The sequence below is a fragment of the Pantherophis guttatus genome, chromosome 1 (genome assembly GCF_059756535.1).
Source record: "Pantherophis guttatus breed Tessera chromosome 1, ASM5975653v1, whole genome shotgun sequence".
Classification (NCBI taxonomy): Eukaryota; Metazoa; Chordata; class Lepidosauria; order Squamata; family Colubridae; genus Pantherophis; species Pantherophis guttatus.
The window spans coordinates 110,152,191-110,178,957 of NC_142063.1; the positions used below are offsets into that span (position 1 = coordinate 110,152,191).

The window sequence follows — 26,767 nt, forward strand, 5'->3', positions numbered from 1 at the left end:
AAGCCTCTTTATAATCATTGCTGTTGTTAGACAACTGGGAATCAAATATGTGACTACAAGCTCATATACTAAAAGTTTATTGAGATCATCCAGTAGATTCTGAACTACCCTAAGTAAGCAATGAAGAAAAAGAAGCTTGTGGGTTAAACTGCATATATCCAGAGTTATTACTAATAAACATAAAGAGATTTATGGGGACTATTAGTGGGTAGGACCAGAGCAGCTTGGTGGCCTAGAGGTGAAGCTGCTCGTCTGCCACTTGGCAGATATTTCTCTATCAGGGCCCAGAGAGAAACTATCTGCTGGGAACTCTGCGTAACTATATCATCACACAGAAGTTATAGGATGTACACAATACTCGGGTCTCCCCACAACTGCAACCCTGAAAAGTAGATTGAGCTTAGAGCAGGGGTCTCCAACCTTGGCAGCTTTAAGGTATGGGGACTTCAACATGTGGACTTCAACTCCCAGAGTTCTTCAGCCAGCTTTGCTGGGAGTTGAAGTCCACATGTCTTTAAGCTGCCAAGGTTGGAGACCCCTGGCTTAGAGAACATGAATGGCCAAGCTCCCATGGCTGGAGAGGGATTAGAACTGGGGCCTCCCCAGTGCCATTCAGCATCTTAACCACTGCATGTCCCTAGTTCTCTCTTGTCAAGCGGTTCCCTGCATAGGACTCTTTTTTTGTGATGTTTTATGTTTGCTTTCTTGTTTGGGTTGCCATCATGTAATTATTGCATACCATAGTTACTTTCCTACTTGTTTGGATTAATTCTCTGGATTTTGTTCTTTTGTTGTTTTTGTGAGTCGCCCGCTCAGTTGAAGTCAGGCAGCATCCAAGTGAAATGAATATATGAACAAGCATTGTTGGATATGCCAAATAGATGCAGGTAATCCTCGATTTACGACCACAATTGAACCCAAAATTTCTGTGGCTAAGTGAGACATTTGTTAAGTGAATTTTGCCCCATGTTATGACCTTTCTTGCCACAGTTGTTAAGTGAATCACTGCAGTTGTTAATTTAGTAACACGGTTGTTAAGTGAATCTGGCTTCCCCATTGACTTTGCTTATTGGAAAGGGGATCACTGGGACACTGCAACCGTCATAAATATGAACCAATTGCCAAGCATCTGAATTTTGATCCCGTGATCATAGGGATGCTGCAATGGTCGTAAGTGTGAAAAATGGTCATAAGTCATTTTTTCACTGCCGTTGTAACTTTGAACGGTCACTAAATGAACTTGTTGTAAGTCGAGGGCTACCTGTACACATAGCTTATGTTTAAAATATTTGCAATATTTGCAATATTTCCTTTTTCTTTTTTTCAGCATCATGGTCTCCCTACAGGCCTTTATAGTTGACGATGATGATGTTCGTCCATCGTGTTCAAAGAGGATCTTGATATCTAATGGGTTCTGTGTCCATAGGTGGCTGGTAAGGCCTATACAGGAACAGAATGTTCTGCCACATGTTGGGCATACATGTGTGGGAACCATTGTTGCAACATTTGCAGCTCTGGCTTTGCGGAGTGCTCGCTTTTCTTATGCTGTGGTTGTTCTTTTGTCTTCAAATGTCTGGCAGCCTTGGTGGATTAACGTGCGCCATGTTGATCGATCTTGTGCCAGGGTTTCCCAGGAAGTGGTGTCCATATCCAGGGACCTGAAGGAGGCTTTCAACGTGTCTTTGTATCGCTTCTTTTGTCCCCCGTGCAATCGCTTTCCTTGAGACAATTCACCACAGAGGAACTGTTTAGGGATGTGATGGTCTGGCATCCTTGCAACATGGCCTGCCCATTCTGTCTGAGCTTTCATCAGTAGGATGTGAAGTGATAGCAGGCTTGCTCTGGAGAGGACTTCTGTGTCTGGCACCTTGTCCTGCCACCAGACCCTCAGAAGTCTGCGGAGGCAGGTCATCTGGAAGTGGTTCAATTGCCTAGCGTGCCTCCTGTATACAGTCCAAGTCTCACTGGCACACATCAGGGTGGTTAGCACTACTGCTCAGTAGATTTTGAGCTTTGTAGCAAGACTTATTTCACTGTGGTCCCACATGTTGGTCAGTAGTCTGCCATATGCAGAGCTTGCCTTGGTGATTCTGCATTGACCTAAATGTCAATTGTCACTGCACAGGAGAGGGTGCTGCCAAGGTTCGTAAATTGGTCCACCGCTTGCAGCTTTTGTCCCTTCACTGTGATGGTGGGCTCTTGGTGTTGGGCTTTCGGAGCTGCCTTTATATTTAGAAGGCTGTAGAACAGGGGTGAAATCCAGCAGGTTCTGACAGGTTCTGGAGAACCGGTAGTGGAAATTTTGAGCAGTTCGGAAAACCGGTAGTGGAAATTTTTAGTAGTTTGGAGAACCGGCAAATACCACCTCTGGCTAGCCCCAGAGTGGGGTGGGAATGGAGATTTTGCAGTATCCTTCCCCTGCCATGCCCACCAAGCCACACCCACAAAGCCACACCATGCCTACCAAGCCCGCCCACAGAACCAGTAGTAAAAATAAAATGGATTTCACCACTGCTGTAGAACCCCCCCTGGCCCCAAAAGAAGGGGAGGAAAAACAATGGTCAACCATGGGAAGGAATCTGTTCAGAAATCCAGGGGCAGTTCCACCAACTGGGTGGTTCTGGGTCTGCAGACATAGTGTATATAAAATCTTACCTATTATGTGATATGGGATTTGGAAATCTTCATTTCAGCTGTTCACATGCTGCCCCCTTCCCTTGGCATCACAACTTATCTCATCCCTCCTTCCCCATGTAATATCTTACGAGAGTGGCAATCTCCTTTATAGAGTTTTTCTCTTCTTTTTTTTTGCCAGCCCTCTAGAGATTACAATTCGAATTTGCCCTTCTCAATATTTCTGCCTCCCTTCAGATTTATGCCAATACTGCCGCAGAGGCAATCAATAGATTACAAGCAGAAGCGACTCCAGTATTGCGAATTGTCATCAATCGTATAGTTCTGGACCTCCTCTTAGCTAGCCAAAGAGTTGTTTATGTTCTCATTAATTCTAGTTGTTGCACTTTTATTGATCAACAAGGTAAGGTTCTTGCTTGATGTTCGGGTAATTTCAAGCCAGTCTGCCAATTTTCATGCTATTGCACAAACTGATGCTTTCCTTACCATCCTTCTTCCATATCTGGCACTCCTTCACCAATTGGCTACCCGATTTGGAGTGGTTAAAATTGCTGATTGTTATGATCATATTTTTTGGACTGATTGGACTCATGGTGTGGTGCTATATATGCAGTGTTTTCCTTAATACCCCTCTGTGCTTAAAGAATTGCTTCCAAAAAGGGATGACGCCCAACTCATGATTCTAAACTTCTACACTTTATTATTTATGCTTGGAACACCCACAAAAGTGACACATCACTACCTTCACTACAATTTGGTACAGAGTGTTAAAGGAAATGATGGAGTAACTTAAAGCCATTTGGGAAAGTTTACCCTTCTGTTAGGCAGACAGTTAAAACTGCAAGTAGTTGCCTTGCCATGGGGTCACAGAAGTTCAACACTGGCATAGTCAAAATCATGCCCAGAGGCAGAGAGCTTAGATAATGAAAATATAATTGCCTAGTAATTTTATGCAGGGAGTTGTTTATTTATATTGACCAATAATAATTAAAGCTGTATAACTTCCTTGCTTGAAACTGTCTAAATATGCTGTAAAATTGCAAACTTGAGCAACTTGATTTGTGGCATCTACCCCAAGTGTCTCTTTTTGATTGGAATAAAAGAAGGGATTCCAGTTTCCACTACTTGTGTGTGTGTTTCATTGGCTATTCACATCAAGTGAACAAAGCCAGTGTTGGCTCTGTCAACAAAGAGAATGGAAATCCTGCTTTTATTTTAGAAGACCACCCAAAGTGATGGGTTAACTTAATCCATTTATTTTTCCCCCTCCAAAGCTGACTACTACTTTTCCTTTACTAAATTTAAAGTCCTATTCTGGATGCAGACTTTGTATCATAGACCTACATCATCTACTATGCTATTTTACTATTGTTATATGAATGAGTCCAAAACTCATTCCAAGAAATCTACCGATTATGTCATCAAGTTTTTTTTTATTTCTGCTTTTGTACTACTGGAGAGAGGAGTACTGAATTGGATAAACTGTAGTGCTATGGGGAGATAATCCTTCAACATTTGGTAGGGGGCTTCTTCCTGAGACGAGCACCATTTAAAGAAGGTCTCTCTGCCAACTGACTGATTATATGTCATCAATTCAGTGTTGATCATTAGAAACCACATAAATTGTCTCCACGAAAATTTTCTTCACCAAGATTACCTCAGTTGGCTAATTTCATTGTAGAGCGTTTGGAAGGAAGATGAGGTAGGAAAGCCTGCTTGCACCAGCCCATCTGGGCATATGAAAAGCTACTAATCCTATATTGTTTCACTGTGAGAACATCACATACAACATCTGTACATTGATTTATTACAGGTTGAGAAGCATGTGTAACTTACTACCTCCATCCTCCACAGCACATCAGTGCTTCAGAATACAGGCCTTAGCAACATATCAGTAAAAGTTCCCTCATGTCAAATATACTGCCAATAAACAATCCTAGTATCAGAGATGGAAGAGGTTATTTAGTCCATCAAATCAGACTTCCTGTTAAATGCAGGAATCCAAATGGAAACATCCCAGTCTGATTATTAACAAGAACACAAACAGAGGGGTAGGATTTTGCTCATAGACCTGCTTGTTCCCTAGCACCAAAAATGAATGAATGGACCACAAAACAGAACACGGTCTCCCTTTTCAGGTCTTGATACTCGGAATGACAGTTCTACTTCTGGCAATTCATCCCAAAATGGTAAGATTTGTATCCCAGACATCATTTAAAGCATCTGTTCCTAGTTTTAACAGGTTCTATTCTCTATCTAGCTTTATTTCAGAATTTTTTTTCCTGCTACATGAAACCTGTTTCCTAAGAAGATTCATTGTAATCCTTGAAAAGATATTTAAACTGTCAGCAGCTTCTTTCCTCTGTGCTAAAATAGTCTGTTCCCTAGATGCTATTCACAGGAGATGTTTAAATTACCTTTATTGAATGCCATGTTTTTCTTTAGAGGCATAGCTTCTGCTTTGGTAAAAGGCAAGTCTGGGTGGCAAGAGAGAGCAACTTTTCTAGAATTTACACCTCGTGCAGATCCTTACCATTATTTAGTAGCATGGGAAGAGATTTATTTTCTGGAAAAGAAGTCAGATGCCATTTCTGTGTGCTAGAAAAACACATGGCATATCCATCCAAAAGCAAGCTATTTGTCACATGCAAGAATTAAAGGTTTGCCCTTAGGGAAATCTTGCTTTTAAAATGTTGATCAGTAAGTATTAAGAGCTGAAGGGAGCTTAAAAATATTTTTTACTGCTTCTTTGGAACATGGGGTTTGATCAGTGGTGGGATTCAGACGGTTTGGGAGAACCAGTAGTTAAATTGCTGGCTGGCTCTTCCCCTCCCCTCCTGCCCCTTCCAGGAGTCCCCACACACCCCATTTTGGCTCCCAGGCAAGTGCAGGGAGCCCTCCTAGGCCCAAAACGGGGCACGGGGGTGTGGTATGCCTCCCACAGCCTGTTTTCACACTCAGGAGGCTTCAGGGAGGCCTCCTAGGCCCAAAACAGGGCAGGGGGGGCGTGTCCCCTTGTGGCCCGTTTTTGCTCCCAGGGGGGTGCAGGACACTGAGTGCTGCCTGCCACACCCCCTGGCCACACTCACCATGGCCATGCCCACCCAGCTGGTCATTAGGGCAGAGAACCGGTTGTTAAATTATTTGAATCCCACCACTGGGTTTAATTTGCATAAATAGGTAATGGGTTCTGCCAGACCACCTGTTTGTTGTATTTTTTCAAACCATTCCCAATGCCTCTCCAATCCCTCCTGGGATTCCCCCATTTTGTCCTCACCATTCCTGAATTCGGAACATATTTAGCAAGGCTTTGCTCTGGAGTTCACAGGGAGAGCCTTAGCAAAAACCAGGCAGTTAAAGCAGTACAGGCTCTGCCTCACAACATGCCAGTTGTGAAGTTATCCCGCTTTGGCCTGAGCTTCCAGTAGTCCACGAATTAAAAAAGACCTGTTCCATCACAAGGAGACAAAGTTTGAATTCATCTGGGAGCTAGTCTAGGAAGCTCCATGTGGTATCCCACCAAATCCAGATTCAAAGCTGGCTATTTCTTGAGATGGGCTAAATTAAATAGAGGTAATAGGACAGGCTGATTGACAGTCCAAGACTGCCAAACTCAATTTTATTGAAGCCCATATCAAGATTGTATTTGATCACAGGGGGCTGGGTGGATGTGGCCAGGATGGGCCCTCCTGAGCTCTGTTTTTGCTGGCAGAGGCACCGTGGGCCGTTCCTTTGCTGTTTCCAGGGCGGCCCCGCAGGCCAGATCTAAGCACCCTGCAGGCCAGTTCCTTGAGCTTGACACCCCTGGTCTAGTCAAGGTGAATTGCCACAAAGATAGGATGACTTCAGGAAAACTTATGTTTCCCTAATACAAGGGAAGAAGGGAAAAATTGTTTTCCATGTGTGTCAAGGAAACAGAGTCTCGGGGATTTTGCAATGTGTTACCACCTGCATGCTCTTGATATCTTATGATGGATGGGGGTGCAAACGTGATAGAGATTGATATAGATATGGGAATATTACTTTCTGTCTTGCCACTGTTGAGATTTTAAATCAATTGCAAATTCGAAAGCCAGCCAACTAATCAGACATTCACAAAATTACTACACAAGGATCAAAAAAGATGAAAGATTGCCTAGAAACCATATCACAACAGTGCTTAGTGGTTTGCGAGGTTAAGATTTTTTTTTTTATCTTGTTGGTGTTCCTACATTCTTTTTACAAATTTTACAATTAATAACAAAAGAGATTTTTAAAGTTACTTTTATTTACTTATTTATCAAATTTATGTAGCCACCCATCTCACCAAAAGTTACTGGGTGCAAATACATCATCCACAATGTTTTCAGTAAGCATGAAATATTTTGCCATAGAATTTCCCTTTGTTTTGCTCAATTTCATTTTTATTTTCAAGCTGCCATTTCCTATTTCTCAAAATACAAATATTTAGTGTCCTATGACTGATGTGGCCTTGAATTACAAATCACCCAGTCAAATTTCCAATATTAAGGATGGTTCTGTCATGCATGATACATCTGTATCCACTCCACTTTCTCTCTTCTTCTGTCCTGCATGATCTCAACTGCTTTTTGAGGTCAAGCGCACGTAAAATGAATAAATAAAGCATTCACACTTTATAGACAGGCTAGTCTCCAATTGCTCATAAATGGTGAAAAGGGGAAGGAAAAGTCTATTGGTTATTCAATTCTATATCATATGTATAAAATAAGGCCCAGTGAATTTACATCTCAGTAGATAAGCACAATATTGCATCCTCTGTGACGATAATGTTCCTATTGGACATTGGAACTAAACAGGACCATGCCAGAGCCCAGGTAGGTATTGAATGAGCAGAGGTCATCTCTGTGATGGTGCTGTGCTCTATGGGATTACATTTTTACCATAATTCAAAGAGAGGAGAAAGAGTCATGAATCTCCAAAGCAAATTTGTTGAGTTTTTACAGCAAGCAGTAGTCCACATATTTATTAATGATGCACACCTTTGTAAAAGTTCACTCTGTCAAACATTTACTCAAATATGAGCCTTTTAGTTTTCTTCTCCAAAACAGGCAAACAGGACAACAGTACTTGAATCTCAGCCATGATAAGACACATGGGACAATGGTTGCCAAAAAATGTGACTTAAGCAACTTTAGTTGGAAGTAATTTTGCCCAAATTTATCTGAAATAATCAAGACTTGATTCCCAACAAATGTGAGAAGGAATGAAGTATAAAATTGTGATCCATATACATTTATATCAAGGCAGGACCCATTCACTCCCAAGAATCTTCCAAGTCAACATGTCCGAAACATAGGTGAAGTCAAATGCATAAAATACCATAAGCTTTCCTTTCAAGTCTTCTTCAATAGAGAAAAACAATGTAGAAATGCAAGACTTAGTGTGAAAGAACTTCAAGAAAAATTGGCTCTCCAAGTTGATGATGTTAGAATGATGGAATCAAAAGACTACCTTATTTGTCCACCAGCTACCGGGCATCCCTCTGTATTTATATATCTTCTTCTCTTATTGTTTTAGCTATGATTCTTTTCCAAGGCTTGGGTAGTCTTATTTGGCAACCCATCATCACATAATCATCTGTCACTGCTATTATTATTTGTGAGGAATATTTAGATTTTTAAAAAACTCTTATGGTCTCACAAATTCATTGTTCCAACAGCATCGGTCTCCTGAAGTTATTTATTTAAGCACCGTGTTGGATTATTTTCGGTGAGGTGCAGATACGCCCTTAGCTTTGTCGAAGTGGGTGCCACATAGATATAGGTTTTCTCAAGGTAGCCAACATTTGATTCCAGTGAGTGATGCCCATGCCTCCTGCAGCTGGACCTATGACAACATGGCCAATATTTTCAGCTCTCCCATCTTCACAGCATTGTGCGACCGTCACCCGAAGAGACAGTTCCTGTAAAGGCATAAATTAGGATTAGAGTCTTTGATGGCACACAGCTACCATTGGAATGGTGCTACCTTCAATTAACAAACTACACCCAGTTATGCAGATTAGTTTAAATAAAAGTAATGCAGTTGGAAGGTTGAAAGTTGGGGAACTTGCCCAGAGTCACAAAGCTTGCACATCTTACTCTTTTCAACACTTCTGCAATGCTGCCCAGTGTCCTCATTCCTGTGCTCCATCATCCTTTTGAGGCTTTGATCCTTGAGGATTTCATTCTAGTGCTCCATTATCCCATTAGTACAAAAATTGGCAGCCAACAGACACCTCACTTTTGTGCTTTTTGAGAGGGAAACAGACTAAAAATCCCCAGTTGGCCACTGTGCTGGGGTGTGTGTGTGTGTGTGTGTGTGTGTGTGTGTGTGTGTGTCAAGGGCATCCCTCAGAGCAACAGGAGAGGGTAGAGATGGACAATGCAAAATATCACTGTGTTCTGATAGCAGATGGCAGGGAGAAGTTCCAGGAACTCGGTGCTGAAATTTCCCATCAATGGGACATGAACTGGCCCACAGCTCTAAAGGAAATGCTGCATATTCACAGTGTTTCCTTTGGCACACTTCATCACTTTAGCTTCTCAAGAGCCATGAAAGCCTCACAACATCAGGGGAAAATGTGTTTCTGTGTACACTAGTATAAGTTTCCATTTTATCCTAAGCCATTCACTGCAATCGGCAGTGGAAAAGGAACCATGAGTCTATGATCTTGTAACCTATAGAGCTCCATCAGGACCAGCCATGCTGAGCATCTTCTCAGAAGTCACTGCTGTGGTAATCAGACTAACTGGTTTAGTTTAATTAAAATATCTAGTTTAATTTTTTTTTTTTTTTGCTTTGTATGCTGAATCTGATCACCCCATTCCAAAACCAACTTCAGTATTTATCTCTCCAGAAAATTGGTCACCTGTGATTTAAATAAGCCCCTCAATGTACAGTCCCGATTTCTGGCATTTGGAGGAAGTTTAAGACATATCAGGAACAAGAAAGACAGAAAGGAAAGAAAATAAAGGAAAGGAAAGGGGAGGGGAGGAGAGGAGAGGAGAGGCTGATGTGGAAAAAGGCATTTAAAACTGAAAGTATGCAGGATTTCAACAACTGCATGAGAGAAGTAAAAGACATTTGTCTGAACAAGTCAAATTTTAGAAGCTTCATCTTGGATGAATTTCTCAGACCACTCCTAAATGTGTCTTCAAATGTAAATCCTATTATTTGGGAAAAGTTTTGCTGCTCTGATGTAGACTGAAGTGTATGAACTCAACCTTTCAATAGCAATTAGTAACTGCATCTTTATTCTAAGTTGGTCTTTGCTCTGTTTGCAAATGAAACAGTAATAGGTTTTCAGGCAACCTGCAGATTTATGTATAATAATTTTTTATCATTGTTCCCATTCTGTTCATTTTTGTGAACGCTTGTTCCAGAAACTTTATCCTATCTCTTCTGATCATCTCATCTTCAAGAAAAAGAGGGATAACAAGAAAAGTAAGCCTTTTCTTGGTTATTGTAATATCCCATCCTTTTACTTGTCTCCATGCTGCTGAATAAAGCTTCCTCATACAGTGATTTCTCATTTGAAGACTATTCTTTTAGATAGGATTCATTAGATTCCAGCACAAAAGGTTTTGAATGACTGAAAAACAAATGGAGTTATATATTCAGCCTACCAATAGGCTGAATATACACTGAATATACGCTCAAAAAAATAAAGGGAACACAAGCAGAAGACATCCGAGATCTGAATGAATGAAATAGCCTTATTAAATACTTTGTTCGTTACATACAGTAGTTTTGTGTTCCCTTTAGTTGTTTGAGCAGTGTATAAACTACTGTATGTAAAGAACAAAGTATTTAATAAGGCTATTTCATTCATTCAGATCTCGGATGTCTTCTGCTTGTGTTCCCTTTATTTTTTTGAGCAGTATATAACATGCTGATTGGTTTACATCTCCCATGTCAGTTTTTCCCCCGCAGAATTTAATCTGAAAGCCTCTGCTTTTATGCCAAATCCTTCTAGACAGAATCTATTTTCCATCAAGAAAAACTTGGGAAATCACCAGGACTAAGACTGCAGAATTGAATGCTATAAGGCTATTCTGTTTCAGTTTGTTCACTTTTGCTAATAATTCTACTCTTATCCCTCAAACTCTGAAGCACATACAGAGGGAGTCACTATTTCAAGTTCTATGGCCAATGACAATCGTTCTGTTTAAGCAGTCTGTGGCTGATGTAAGTCTAGCAGGATATGCTTACATGTAAAATAGTTATATCGACATGCCAAAAGTTGACTTATGATCATACACCATTCACCTGACTCAGCATAAGCTGAAATGAGAAAATGCACAGCTGCCTAGCTGAGCACATTAGAGCGTGTACAAGGTCCCAGATTCAATCCTTGGCATCTCTAGCTGAAAGCATCTCAAGCAGTAGGGCTGTGGAAAAAAATAACTGCTTGAGTCACTGCAGACAATCCTGACTGGAATGACTCAGGAGTAGTTCATCTGTAGGGTCACATGCAAATGTGACCCACCAAATCAATATTGATCCAGCTAGAGACTTTAGTAAATTATACAGTTAAGTTATAGATCAGGGCAAGAACTGAATATGGGTCCTTCAATACCACTTGCACAATAGCACCTAATGTCCCAGGAATGCTTGGGCTAGAGATAGATACCAAAACCACCAGCGTGTTGCTGCACTGTACATGTTTTAGTGCCTATAGCGGGGGGAGGGGGGGAGAGAGGAGGGGACGTTTCACTGGAGGGCACCAGATACATCATTTGAACCAGAGAGCTCTTACCTGCAGGACAATTGCTGGCACTGAAAAAATCATGGCCTCATTAAACACTGGATTTGTGTCATCTCTCTTTACTGCAGTTTTTTTCTTGCTGATCTTCCTCCCATCTTGCAGCAAGTACACTTTGACAAAAGGATCTGAAGGAAGAGTAAGAAGATGATCCCTATTCCAAAGAAATGATTTTCACACCATGCCTATTTTATCTTTGAAACTCTGTAATAACTTCAGTGGGTGCAGTTTCTGCTACTACGTTCCACCTCTTGTCTTTTTTATTCTGGACATCAAGGATGAATAGAAAGTATGCTACCACATGACAAAAAAATATGTATCACATTATGGTCATATTTTAAAGCATTATAATCAGAGTCTTCAGGGTAGAATGCGTTAACTTCTACAAACACACTTGCTGACCACAACCAGGAGAAATCCAATTAATTAAAATTGGAAATTAACTGATCATTTCCTAATTTCTTTGAAGACAGTAACCTCCTACAGATTTTCAATTTCTGCTAATGGCTATTTACAGTAAGTAGCTTAGTGCTTAAAATGAGACATTCTAAAATATAAAATGGCTGTCCTTCTATGATCACTTTCTGGAAAAGACCATAGAAACTTGGCAACACATTGCGAAGGTCTCCATCCCTCAGCCAATCTCCATATTTTCTGCCTTGAATCTTATATTATTGGAAAAAATCAATTATACATCTATAATTTAGATTTAGCAAATGTTCAAAGTTAGGATCATGGAAGGAGGAGATTATTATTATTTAATTCTGCCTGATGACCAATGTGGGAGAAATGAGATTTTTTTTCAGCCACTGTGTTTGTTCCCTTCGGCCCTACAAAACTGCTTTAGAGAACTGGGGCGCAGGGATCACTACACTCCATCCTTTCTACTTTTCAAAGGTTTTACTGAGTGGTTGGAATGAATTTCAGTCTCAGAATGTGGGTAGCAGATGTGGATCATTCACTGCATTTAGAAATAAAGTCATCTGCTACCAGCATACAGAAATCAGAATTCTTCCATTCATCCTATGGATTTAGTAGAGCTTATCATAGTTTTACACCGATCAATACTTTTATAATACAGAGAATATATTACAGACATTAATATGTGTGTCATTTTTTCCACTCCCTGGTTTTGTAGCAGAACTAAATCTTTAAAAGAAAACACGATGACATAGATTGCAATACATTATTACTCCAACTCGACTTGCAAGAGAACCAGATTGTACTCTCAACCATTGCTGACCCATTCACTGAATGCTGAGGCATCATGTTTATAATTTATCCAGCACTGGGGAGAGGGGGTGGAGGAAGGGACAAGAGGGCATCCTACTGACCTGCAGTCATTCTTCCATTAGTCCACACAAGATTCTTGGCTTTAACCACAACTACAGTCAATCGCTCTGCTGTGGGTAAATAGCTAAGACACAGCAGTATTTCACCCACCGAATCAGTTGCCTATAAATAAAAAGGAGAGGAACATTCATTATTCAATATTCTACAACCCTTGCAAAGGAACTAATGGCATAATCTATTTTCTTCTCTCCTGAGTCCAAGGATGGGGAATACATTAGAATGCTACCAGGAAAAGTGCCCTAACAACTGAAGTTTAGTATTTGGATGACCTAGAGAGTTACCAAGAGGCTGAAGAAGCTCCCCTAATTACTTCTGTTTCATTTAGTCCTTGGAAATCTATTTTGCCTATTCCTCCTGCAACTACAGGCTCAACCCAGGAGCTCAAAAGTGAGAAGAATAGCTGTGTCGGACTAACAATACGGCGATTTTCCTTCATTGCTCTTGGGACCACTGTCTCATTTTTAGAGAACAATAATGACAGAACTGGAGACTCAGAGATTCTTGCCTGAAGGAAGGCATGACATATTGAGATACAGCAAGTTATTTCGGCTCCTGAGGTAGGAAAATCTTGCAAGGGCCTTTTCCCTTGCATGATAGTACAATAGTAACAAAACCAGCAATGATCCTAAATGATAGACCTTCCTTCCAGGACTCCAAATCACTGTGCAGTAGTAGGATGGACCACGAGAACACTCTTACCTTATTCATGTCTTGCAGATAAAGCCAGGCATTGAAAGGCCGGACAAAGATACCCAAGTCGGATAACTTCAGCTCAGCCACACCAGTGCTGATGTTTCTCTCATCCTCATCAATGCCAAAAACAGAGAATCTCAAGCTGTTTTCCTCCAATGTGGAAGGATCCAAGGGAATGGAAAACTTCTCATCAAAGAAGACCGAGTAAGCACTTCTTTGGATCTATATAGAAAAAGAGAAGAACAGCAGAAGAGGTTTAAACATATTCAAGTTAAAAAGGCCACCCATGGCTAGGGAGATGAAGCTGTCACTCTTTTTAAAGAGAAGTATTTTTTTTTAAAAAAAATCATGAAATAGTAGCAATAGCAAAAGCACTTAGACTTATATACCAGTTCACAATGTTTTACAGCCCTCTCTAAGCAGTTTACAGAGTCAGCCTATTGCCCCCAAGATTCTAGCTCCTCATTTTACTGATCTCGGAAGGATAGAAAGCTGAGTCAACCTTGAGCCGGTCAGAATCAAACTGCCGAACTGCTGGCAGCCGGCAGAAGTAGCCTGTAGTACTACTAACCACTGCGCCACCATGAACATTGTTAGTAGCCATTTAATAGATTAGAAAACCGAAATAAAATTGAGCTACCGAAAACCATAACTGACAATGCATAAAGGATGTTTTATCTTATTCTTATTCCCTGACCTGAAGACTCCCCCAAAGAGAAGTTTAATAAACAAAAGTCACGAATGGCACTAGCAGAAATCTATAGAGGCAGGGACTGTTCCTTATCCCTACAAAGAGCAGTGATACTGTTATTAAAACGAGTCTACAAATCTGAACAACACAATGATCCCCTGATTCTAAGTTGCAGGTTTTCCGCAGTGCACCGCAAATTGTTCTGTAGGACAGTTAAATCCTGATCTAATGAGAAACATGCTATTGCAGAATGAGGGGAGAGAGGGAAATCACAGTCCATTTTCCAGCAACAGCACATTTCAACTGCTCTTCAAATACAGCATGGCCCACGAAGAGTCCCAAGGAGTGCTAAAAGAGAGACCAGAGCAGAAGACACCGAATCAACCTTCCTTGCAGTGGGGTAAAATGAAAGATCTACACGCAGGTTCGGAGCCACAACTGCTATAACATATGTAGCAATGTGAATGCTACAGAGATCGCAGTTGCCAGAGGCCAGCAAAAGGAGATTCCTCAGAAACCTCAGCTCTCAGAAACGGTTATGTACTAGACTAGAAAAGGTTCCGTGGGGATTTACTGTTGCAAGGCCTTCAATGGGCCTTATTTGAAGGACCATCTTTTCCAACTATATCTACCCAATCACGGGATCAGGGAGACAGGGTAAGGAGGTCCATCCAGTGCCACCTAGAAAAAAGGTCTTCCCCGGGATGGCTCCCCCCTGAGGAACATCATCCTTGCAAAGATAAGATTGGCCCTCACCTTGATACTCTTTTGAAAGGACCTGAAGACATGGCTTTGTCAACAGACCTGGGACCCCAGGGTGGTATGGAGCCCATCAAATGGATTAATTGTTGTCACTTGGATGGGGGTTCATAATTATGTATTCAGAATCTTGCAAGCACATGTCTGATTCTCCTAAAGATGGCCATTGCGTTCTCCCTTGTTCCTATTTTACCCCTGTGATAATCCAGAGAAGCTGAAAGCCTGGCTAAAATGAAGTGATGGGTTTTGTGATCTGAACAACATTTCCTTAGTCTAGTCTATTTACCACACCACAACGGCTCTTAATTGTGCTTTGTCTATTCAGATTGCAGTATTTGGATGATATTTTTGGCTCTGTTTTACATATTACCCTGCATTATAGGACGAATCTCAGAATTTAAGCAAGAAAAAAGTGGTTTTTATGAAAGACTTAAAACTATCAGTTCAGGCTTGGCCACCTTCAGTCATTTTCCTTTGGGTGTCTATGTCTCTGTTTCCATCTGCCAGAATTCCTACTTAGGTATTGTGATCCATACTAATTACTTTTATAACTGTTTGCTGATTCACTGGCTTCTGGCCTCATACTGACAGATCTTAGTTTATAGCTGCTATCTGTGCCCAGCACTACCATTTTTTATTAATCCAGAAGCATTTTCCAGTCCTGGGTCAGAGAAAATTCCCTAATTTTGGCTTAGGCATTGTGCAAAATCCATAGCGCTTTCCTCTGTGAATAATGTGCTGTGTACTTTTTGCCAGTTACAGCATTTTCGTTACACTCAGTCCAAACTGTTTGTATTAAATCAGTTATGATTCCATTATTTAAGCAGTAATAGCTCCCAAAATTAGAAGTTTTATGTCAGTGAATGGCCATAGGAGGCAGAGCCCAACATTATCTTCAGGGAAATACCACACACGGCCATTAGAGCTGTCATAATGCAGTCAACAGTCTGAAGCAGTTCATAGGATTAATTTCCTTCAAAGAGAGCAATTTAGGATCTCTCCTGATACAAGAGCCCATGTAGATACGACACTTATCATACAGACTGGCTTTGCACAATTTAAAAACAGCAAGAAGAAATAGTTGTGTGCGCCTGCACAGGTGTGATCAGAATCAGGGTTCTAAGTAATTAAGGGTCTGTTTCCTAAAAATAAAACTCTTCCCTCCCCTCCCCAGAACCCTGCTAAGTAGACCAGACCTTTGCAGGAAGGTTAAATCAGGTTAAAACTGAATATATACCTCCTCCTCCATCTTACAGTTCACTGAATTAGAGAGATGTTTGTCTCAGCCACTTCAAGATGTTATTTCACAGTTCTACATTTCAAAAATGCTTGAGCCCCCTTTGCCTAAGTAACAGTTATTGAATATTTCTGTAAAGGTTCATCTTCCTTACAATACTTTCTATAAACCGCCCCCCCCCCAATTGCTATTTGCTCAATGGAACCTTACACGCCCTGCGAACAGCAGGTGCAAGGAGTTGATTCCAACCAGATCCCCCTTTTGAAGACAGCGCTGGCAGTAGAGTTCTCTATTCAGACTGCCCAGATGTGTGGGTAAACGGCAGCTGCATCATTAAAATACTGGGAAATACAGCAGGCAGAATTTTCAGTATCTTGGGTGGACAACAGAAAGAACAGAACAGTTCTGGTTTGATGTAAGCATTAAAAATGGCAAAACCCTGTTTTGCTACCATTCCGACCCACAAGAATCCTAAGAAAACCCAAGCAGTGACGAAGAGAAATTTTCTTGAATTTATACAAGATCTTCTCCTTCAGCTGTCCTCTTTCATTCCGGAAGCTCTTGGTTTCATTTTACAGTTCTTTAATTGCTTGTAAGTTGTTCACCTTCTATGAATTCTATTTTGCTGGCTGCATATTCCTGCATATCGGATTTCTTGATTCTAACTAAGTATTCATATAAATAAAATTTTAATCTTTCATAAAGCTAAAGTAGATGTGATAGTTAGAAACATACCGTGTTTCCCTGAAAATAAGACCCTGTCTTATATTTTTTTGAACCCTGAAATAAGCGCTTGGCCTTATTGCCATGTGCTCAAAAGCCCAATTGGGCTTATTATCAGGAGATGTCTTATTTTGGGGGAAAAAGGGTAGAAAACTGATGGCAGAAAAAGGACTATTGGTCCATCAAATCTGCCCTTTGAGGGTTTTGACTCACTTTTGAACACCCTTCGTGTCAGTTTGTGGTTATGTCTCCATTTTCTTGATTTTAGCTTAATATTGAAAACAGTGCCTTCTAGAACCTCATTTACACTCTTAATATTTAAAGGTTTTCATCATGTTCCCCCTTTCCCTCCAAGCTGCACCTATTCAGTTCCTCCAACCTCTCCTGATATGTTTTGTCCCTCAGAACTTGCACCATTTTTATTGCCCGTCTTTGGACTCGCTCAATCTTATCAATATCTCTTTTTAGGGATGACCCACAATCTCTCCAGAAATCTTTTTTTCTTTGCATAAGGAAAAAGGACCCGTGACGAGAAAACTAAGTAGTTCTCCTCTGCATTATTTCCCCAAATTAAATCATCTTCAATCTTTGTATTAACTACAGAGGAGGAAAATGTCAGGCATAGTATAATAGGGACATATACAACCAATTAAATATAATGAGCAAGTACAGTGACTGGTATTTTGCTAGCACCAGAGGGCCCTGCTGCTGTTTCTCAAAAAAAAGAAAAGAAAAAAAAAGAGGCCGTATTGCAGAGGTATCCATCTTATTTAGCTTCTCCTACTCTAAGGAAAAGGGGCTCTATACGTGGATAGGGAACTTTCTTGCTCTTTCTGCTAGATTTCTGAATCCTAGCTCTGCAACAGCCTGGGATAGCAATTACTGTTGGATTGTGGAGACCCAGATTCAAATCCCTATGTCAGCATGAAATCCACTGGGTGTGATCTTAGTCTAACCGCCCCCGTAGCAGTGGTGAAATCCTAATGGTTTGCATCGGTTCGAGTGAACCGGTAATGATAAAAGCTATTGGTTTGGCGAACCGGTAGTAAAAAAAAAAAGCTACCGGTTGGTCCGAACCGGTATTTCTGACAATCAGCTGTGCCGCGCGATTTATATTTGCTAGAAAGCAGGAAATCCTGCTTTCTAGCAAATCTAAATCGCGCGGCATAGCTGTTCCCCCCCCTCACTGTTCTACTTACCTTGTTAAACGTCCTTTTTCTGCGTGAATTGCGCGTTTAGTGCGTACTGTGCATGCATTTGGCATGTACTGCGCATGCGTGCACACAATGCGTGTTTGGCGCACACCGTGCATGAGCAGGCAGCGAACCAGTGGCAAACCGCGGAGGATTTCACCACTGTCCAGTAGAGAATATGGGCTGAATAAAAGACGGAAAGTCCTGGAATTAGGGCTAGATGGGACTAAATGTTACAAATAAAACACAACAAATTTCAACAGAATCACATTACATTAGAAACTGTAAGCAGGTCTCAGAGAAAGAGACAACTCTTTTTTAATCTCATCCGTAAGATAGGAAGACTTTATTTCTATTTATTTGCTGCAATTAACATTAGTCACAACATGCTAAGAGAATTTAGATTAAAATGAGGTGCCTGTGCTTGAAAACGCATGGGCGAAATGAACCTTCCTCCTGCTCCACTGGCTGGTCCTCTCCCTCCCCTGTCTTGGGTGCGTGGGAGGTTTCTGAGCAGAATGATTAAGTCTGCAGTTCTGCTGAGGAGGTAGACCTTTTAATCTTTGTAAGGAAGTAAACAAGGTCCATTCACAAGATGACTTCCTGCCCCACAAATCCTTTCACCGTCTCCATCAGCAGCTGCAATCAACTATCTTTACAGTAGATTTCTCATTTCATCCACTTCCCCTTCAGGGAAGCAAAAGCTGAAAATGTTCAGAGAAAAATCAAAAGGAAACAATTTGTGAAGCTGCTATCCACAGAACAACCATGCTCCGCTTTTCTCTCTCTCTCTCTCCCCCCTCCCTCCCCCTCCCTCTCTCTCCCCCTCCCTCCCTCTGCCCCATACACCACCCTGTAGACCTTTGCCACTGAGTTTGTTAATAACCCTCCTCAACCTCCTTGCAACTGCCTCTACAATGCTAAAGTAGAGCATTAGTCTATTGAAGACTCCAGGGCCCAGTGTACTGCGTGAAACAAGATTAAACTTCTTCCATTCTGTTTCCTCTAGTGTCTCCAATTGCTTGACAATAGCTTGGTGCCTAGAAAATACAGAATTACCTCAGAGAACCCAGCAAACTACTTCAGCTTCAACCACAACAATACACGAGGAAATAATAGATACAAACTCAAGGTAAACCACTCCAAACTTGATTGCAGAAAATATGACTTCAGTAACAGAGTAGTCAATGCCTGGAATGCATTACCTGACTCTGTGGTTTCATCCCCAAACCCCCAAAACTTTAACCTTAAGCTGTCTACTGTTCATTTCATTTCATTTTCATTTCATTTGATTTATATACCGCCCTACTCCCGAAGGACTCAGGGCGGTGAACAGGCACAAAATAAAACACATAGAATACAAAAATTTAAGAGCTGTTGACCTCACCCCATTCCTAAGAGGTCTGTAAGGGGCGTGCATAAGTGCACCAGCATGCCTACCATCCCTATCCTAATATTCCTTTTTACTCTTACTCTTTTCATGTATTCAAATTATGTTCATACTTTTACTTATATATGCTTGACAAATAAATAAAATAAAATAAAATAAAGTATAGTATAGTATAGTATAGTATAGTATAGTATAGTATAGTATAGTATAGTATAGTATAGTATAGTATAGTATAGTATAGTATAATATAATATAGTATAATATAATATAATAAGCCATGAAGCAAAAATTAAATGTTCATAATCAGTAACAGGTCACATTGCAATGAGAAATAGAGCCTTGATAGTACAGTGGTTTAGTGCACCCTGTTATTAACACAGCTGCCTGCAATTTCTGCTGGTTCGAATCTCTCCAAGGCTCAAGGTTGACTCAGCCTTCCATCCTTTCTAAGGTAGGTGAAATGAGGACCCAGTTTATGGGGGCAATAAGCTGACTTTGTATAAAATATACAAAAGAATGAAGGCTATTGCTTAACGCATTGTAAGCCGCCCTGAGTCTCCGGAGAAGGGCGGCATATAAATCAAATAAAAAAAAAAAAATCTTCTCTATGTATTCACAAGATGACAGTGCAGGATTTATTAGTGTAGAGATTCCAAAACTGTTTAGTGACATCAAAGTTACGAAGTTGAAAAAGGAAATTTGCAACTGTTGCAGCATCCCCGTGATCACATGATGCTCGTTTGCAACTTTTACACCTGGATTCCAATGAACAGAGTCAACAGAGGAGTTGCCAATAAAACTGCATGTTGCAGTCATGTGGTATTTTGCTTAATGACTGTGGATGTCTTGATTAATGACTGTAATGGAAGTGAGTTTGTAAATTGCATTGCAGCCATGTGATTTTTTGCTTGACAACCGCATCATTCAGTGACAGATTGCTGGTCCCAATTGTAGTCTTTAAGCAAGATTTACCTGTACTAGTGTATATGTATAAATTTATTGAAATGTGATATAGAATAGAAACCAATTTTAAAAATTGCATCATAAAGTAGATGAAAAACTTCAAAGAGATAACCGCAGAAGAATAATGGGAGCCGTTCTGGAAAAACTCATTAAAATTTACTCTACGCTATATGTCATAAAATGTTTTATAAAATTTGGCATATTTCAATTCCCTGGGATCATAGGTCCCAAAACGTAAGCATATTCTGTAAATTAGTCTATTTGAGGTATCTGGGTTGCTCTATCCTACGATGCATTGTTTTGCCCAGTTAAAAGTTACAGGTACAAGAGTTTTAGTAGTATATAGACAAATAGCATTAGGGTTCATGGTTTTGATACCTCAAAGGGCTGATGATATTATAGGAAAACTGGCTTCTATTTGGCTGGCTTTTCTCCTTCTGACGAGAGCAGTAATACCTCTCTACCTGCCTGTTCATTGTACCCATTGTCACATTTGGATTCCTAGACATTCCACAGTAAATTCAATGATTTACACACATTCGTATTAGAAAACTTCTATTGTGCGTTACAGGGAAGAACGATTGCCATATGGAATTTTAGCCAAGGATTTCCTACTTCAGTGGGAATACTATGGCCCATTTGTCAAAAATACAGCTCAGGAATAGAGTGATTTGTAGTCTGCAAAATATGATCATTGGGAAAACATGAGGCTCTATGCCAGTCAAAGTAGATTAAACAAAATACAACAAATGTGAATGTTTCAATTTATCAGATAATCTGAGGATTTCCCCATTGAGGTGACTAACTTCTTTCAAAACATTATTTATTCATTTCTGGACTCTCAAACACACATCTTTCAGGAACTTTAAACTTTTTGTTTCCCCAGCAACCATGGTATGTGTAAACTGTCAAAGGATTATATAACCCAGCAGGACTCTTTTCTCTCTGGATCAATGGGAACATTTCTCAGCTAGGGTGATAAATAAATGTGCTAAAAATCAAATGGCTTCTATCTCCTCTGAAGTCCTTGACAGATTCCGCAAATTTCATGTCTTCTGGAAGCTGTCAAAGAGAACCGCACTGCAGCAGAGGCCTTGGATGCACAATCAGAAGTATGCAAAGTGACAGAACCAATGTGGTGTGGAATGAAGACGTGCAGGGTGCCAGAAAAAGAGATGGCACACACATACCAAGGCATTAGATTAGATTTCACTCTTGTGGTACTGCACAATACCTTTTCCTGTGTGTATCATAATAATTAATTCAGATGGAATCAAACCATCTCTAATAACCACCCTAGCTCTTAAAGCCTTCTGATTTGATATTTTACCATAATGTAGACAGAAACTCCCAAAGAGACAAGTTGGTAGTTTTGGACCCGGAACTAAAGCAATAGCACTAGCACTTAGACTTATATACTGCTTCATAATGCTTTACAGCCCTCTCTACGTGATTTACATAATCAACATATTGTCCCCAACAAGCTCGGTCGTCATTTTACCGATCTCGGAAGGATGAAAGGCTGAGTCAACCTTGAGCCGGTCAAGATCGAACTTCTGGCTGTGGGAAGAATTAGTCTGCAATATTGCATTGTAACCACCACACCATCATGGCTCTGTAACATGGTTATTCATAACACACTTTGGTGGAGGAACTTTGAAAGCCTGACTTCAGCAAGCCATCTACCAAAATCCCATTAGAAAGTATGGGATTGCAAAGCACCTTGCCCTTTCTCACAGAAATTAACCTCACTACATTCAGTTTGACTTTACCTCAGGTAGAGAATGACCTTTTATCATAAAAAAAAATACTCTTGGAAAGTAGCTGATGAAGTACTGGGCATATGGGAAGAAGAAGAAAAGGGAACAGCCTCATTTGCCTACAATTGAATATTATGGAATTTAAGGCTAGCAGAAGGTTTTTTTTCTTTAATACAAAAAACAAAATGCCTCTTCATCCACACTGCTGTGGGTCTTATTTAGATCTTAGGAAGCTGAGCTATAACTTTTGGATCAGTTCATTGTCTAAATGAAAAGATACAAGGAGAGTCTTTAGCATTTCTACTGCAAATGTGGGGTATGGTAACCCCCCCCAACTTATCATGCCTTCAGGCTTCTGGGGTTTCCTTTCTCCTGTCAGAAATGCAGACAATGTTGCAGCCTCATTTCTACCCTATCTTCAAAAAAGTGAGGGATAGCTTTGCCACACATCCCACACAGTAGTGGGATTCAAATTTTTAAACAACTGATTTCGTAGGCGTGGCTTGGTGGTCATGTGACTGGGTGGGCATGGCCAGGTGGTCATGTGACTAAGTGGGCATGGCTGGGTGGTCATGTGATTGGGTGGGCATCCCACACTATTTTTTTCTTCCTGTAAATGGAAATTCAACAAAGAAAAAGCGGGGGAGGCTCTGAATGGAGGGAGCCTCCCGCTCCTGGCCAGATGAATGAACCCTTTTCTCTCTTAGTTTTCAACCAAAGATCCAGGGAGCAGCCTCCAAACTACTCAAACTGCTGTATAAAAGTACAGAGAATTGTAAAAGGAGTCCAGCAAGCGGATGAGTAGAAGAGGCCAAAGTCTCTAAGATGGAGACTTAAAAAGTATTATTTCCATTTCCCAGTAATAAATGTCATCCTCTTCTGCATACCATTATTAAATGAGGACACAGAGTGGCTGAAGAAACGAGCAGTAAAGTGGAATGATGATATAGAGATGAGACCATATCATGCCAATAGGTTGGGTGAGGTTTTTTTTCTCCTGGCTTGGGAAATTTAACTTTCTTGAGTGTTTTCACTACAGAAAAGTGGAATGCAAATCAAAATTTCAACAACAGCAAAGAAAGTCTGCAGCCACACTTGCAATCTACTGTGCAAATTTGGATTGGTTTGGCTATTTTAGCAAGCACCAATACAAGTATAAGACTTTGCTATGTTGAATTAATACTGACACGGAAAGACAAAGTAGAATTCATGAAGCACAAAAGTAGCAAAGAGCTGATGAATATTATTTAATTGGTTTACAAGATGAAGAAGAACTCAACTAGAAATGTAGACAGCCAAGCAAAGTGAATTTCAAAGTTGGACTGATATTATCCCAGGATAATACAGATAATACAGAGAGGCTGGCATAACATTACCATAAAGAGGATGTGATTACCATTTAGGACTTTTACCAATAATGAAGAGGGGTAATTTTAGATGGGGAATGGTCTACAAATGTTGCTTATTTTCTTAAAAGTCCAGTGTTTTGAATAATAGCAGCTAATGAGTCTTTATTAGTACTCAGGGGAGACTGAGGAGACCGTAAGTAATGGCCATGAATTATGAACACAGTAATAGATGTAGTGTAGAACATAAATATAGAAAATTTTCACTACCAGTTTAGTCATGCCGGCCACATGACCATGGAGACGTCTTCGAACAACCTGGCTCTTTGTCTTTGAAACGGAGATGAGCACCACTCACTAGAGTTGAAAATGACTAGCACATATATGCGAGGGGAACCTTTACCTTTATATTGGTTGAAAGCTAGAATTTTTTGTATCTAAACTAACTCTTCCCATCTCCTGCTGGCCAATAGGCATCTGCATAGTCACTTGTGATCTAAGATGGCATTCAGCTATTCCAACACTGCTGCATGTATTCCTATGTTCTTATATTCTACCCTGTTTCTCCCAAAATAAGACATCCCCTGATAATAAGCCCAATCGGGCTTTGAGCGCATGGCAATAAGGCCAAGCGCTTATTTCAGGGTTCAAAAAAATATAAGACAGGATCTTATTTTTGGGGAAACATGGTATCAATATGAAATAAGCTGCTGAATTATTATTTTTTTAAATAATCTTGAAACCCAGTCTTAAAACCATGAAAATGGTAACATTGTAAAATGATTCAGAACCACAACATAGTCTACATTATTATATCTAACAGCAAACCATGGCAGAAATGATATTATGAAAAAGAAAGTATTTTTATAACATGGTGCCACAACCAGCTGCTACGGGCTGCAGATCAGCACTGATTCAAACCAGAATCATAAGAGCTGATTCAGATGTTGTCAACCCTAATATTTGCTTCTTCTTACATTGGAGTTTTGGTTTTTAATTTTGGGATTCTCTACTGTAATCCATTTGGACGTAAATAGCCTCTCTGCAGTGGCAATCTAACTACATAAATTATTTAGGAAGCTGGTTCCCAAATGTACCGTCCCTTGTGCACTCTGTATTCCTGCCATGCCAACATCACTTTGATAAGATTGAGCATGAATGTGCGCCACGACGAAGCTATTGCACATGTAGCGGTATGAGCACTGGTTTCTGCTCTGAACCCTGTAATATTAAGTCTGAGTCTTGACAACAGCCAAATAGCTTTGCTGCAGACATTCAGGCCTAATGCACAATGGGTCTCTTCAGCACTCCAGGTGAAGAATAACTGAGTTAGGGTACAGTTTGAGTGAAAAATACTGTCGGTCCTAATCTCAGAAAGTTAAAGACTGGTGTCCTAGAAACATTTTTCTTACAGTGCTCTCAATCAGTCAGCTGTACTGCTAGTGAAACAGACATGCAGTGATAGCAATGCAGCCTATTTAAAACCTAGAGAAGATGAGGCAGCATGAGAAGATTCTCAGAGATCCCGCTGCAAAGGTGTTTGTTTAAATGAATCTCATTATTCAGCTGAGGACAAAAAGAAGGCTTAGATTCACAATTAATATGTACTATCCCTCGGCGCATAAGAAAATCCTTTCCTGGAGAATCAGTTAGGATAGGGAGAGAAGAAATAGAACCTATACACATTTCATTACCCAATGTTGTTGAGGAGTCCACCTATCAGTTTTCTAACTTTAATGGGAACAACCCGCCTAGTTTGATGAAATCTAACATGGCTTTTAAGAGGTAGGCATGTGCATCTCGTAGCTCCATGTACATAAATGCCAAAAGTAATTCCTGATTCAGGAAAAATCTACATTGCTCTGCTAAGCCATAAATTAGTGCTTATGAACTACAGTGGCTATACATATGTGAACCTGCTTCACATATTTATTTAGTTTAACATGGTAAGAGCTATCATAAATGATTAACTGTTTATCTTGTCATTTGGTGTATTCACTTAACACATTTGCTAGGATTTACCGCTTGTCATAAATTAATCCAAAACCCCCATCTGGTTTCTTCCTGATAATGGCTTTTTAAAAGTGTTGCATGCAGTCTGCCAGTGACTTCTACTCAGTGAAAGAATGAAGAGAAACACACTATATTGTGTCGGGGCGCCTGTGGTGGCCCGAGTGCTCTGTCAGAGAAAACGGACTCGCGAGGTCCGTTTTAGGCTGCAACGGCTTCCTGCAACCCTCTGCCAGTGAAAACGGAGCTTGGGAAGGCTGCATGCAGCCCTCCCAAGCTCTGTTTTCACTGGCAGAGGCCCCGCGGGATAGTCCTTCACTGTTTCCAGGGTGGGCTAGATCTAAGCACCCTGCAGGCTGGATCCGACCCCTGGGCCTTGAGTTTGACATCCCTGCTGTAGTTAATCAAAGAGCTGCACCAAATAGCGAGATGAACTTTCAGCCATTGGTAAACCACAGTAAATGAAATTAAATGAAGTAAATGAGATCTGTAAGCAATGATTTGTAAGTGGTGAGACTGGCTGTAGGGTTCCTATCATGCTGGCCCAAAGGACATCTGAATGCTGGAGAACATTAGATTTTTTTTTAAAAAACAAAACTCGGAATATCATAGCCCACTCCACATATTATTACTTGGAACAATGTGCATGTAGCCCAAGTCAGCCAGGAAAAGGAAAGTGGAGAAATCCATTTCTACTGTCAATCTATGTTTACATTTATATTTGGGGAAACCCTGTTTAGTTCATGTTTTAGGAACTAGCATCTACTTTGTAAGTCACAATACCATTCCTTATGCCTCAACAGACCTGGCTAGAAATTGTTACAAGAATTCAACTTTAACATGTATTTTAAAGTAGGAATGTGAAAAGACTAAAGAATTCTAATCTAGAATGTTACAAAAGTCTGATGTATTATTGGTCAAATCTATCCAACCTGATTGTCTTTGCAATCACAACATTATAACCTAAAAAACCCCAGCATTATCAATTTATTACCTAGCCCAAATAAACACAAAAGGCTGTATTTTTTTATTTGCTTCTAAGCAGATTCTGACAAAATTGGCAGGCAAAATAGAATGGAAAGGAGCTTGCCAAATTTAATCAAATCAGTTCAGGGCTTTAAAAGCAATGGTCCTTTAAACTCTGGATTAGAAAAGACTGTAGACGAAAACAGAATAAAACACTCCTATTAAGTGAAGCACTAGGTTAAATTAGATATATCAGGCCAAAAAAAAAAAAAACCTGTTTAA

The 26,767-nt window shown here is 40.3% G+C and overlaps 1 protein-coding gene across 2 annotated transcripts in view; it reads right to left on the reverse strand.

Annotated features, from left to right (window-relative positions):
• Positions 1-6,881: 6,881 nt before the first annotated feature.
• The window catches only part of SYT12 (synaptotagmin 12), a 47,734-nt gene continuing 27,848 nt past the window's right edge, over positions 6,882-26,767 (reverse strand). For both annotated transcript variants that reach the window (XM_034416717.3, XM_034416719.3), the window contains 4 exons: positions 13,454-13,669; positions 12,736-12,856; positions 11,396-11,529; positions 6,882-8,557 (listed from right to left, as the gene is read on the reverse strand). In XM_034416717.3, coding sequence (XP_034272608.1) covers positions 8,384-8,557; positions 11,396-11,529; positions 12,736-12,856; positions 13,454-13,669 — 645 coding nt within the window. In that variant the 3' untranslated portion in view covers positions 6,882-8,383. The remainder of the gene's footprint in view (positions 8,558-11,395; positions 11,530-12,735; positions 12,857-13,453; positions 13,670-26,767) is intronic.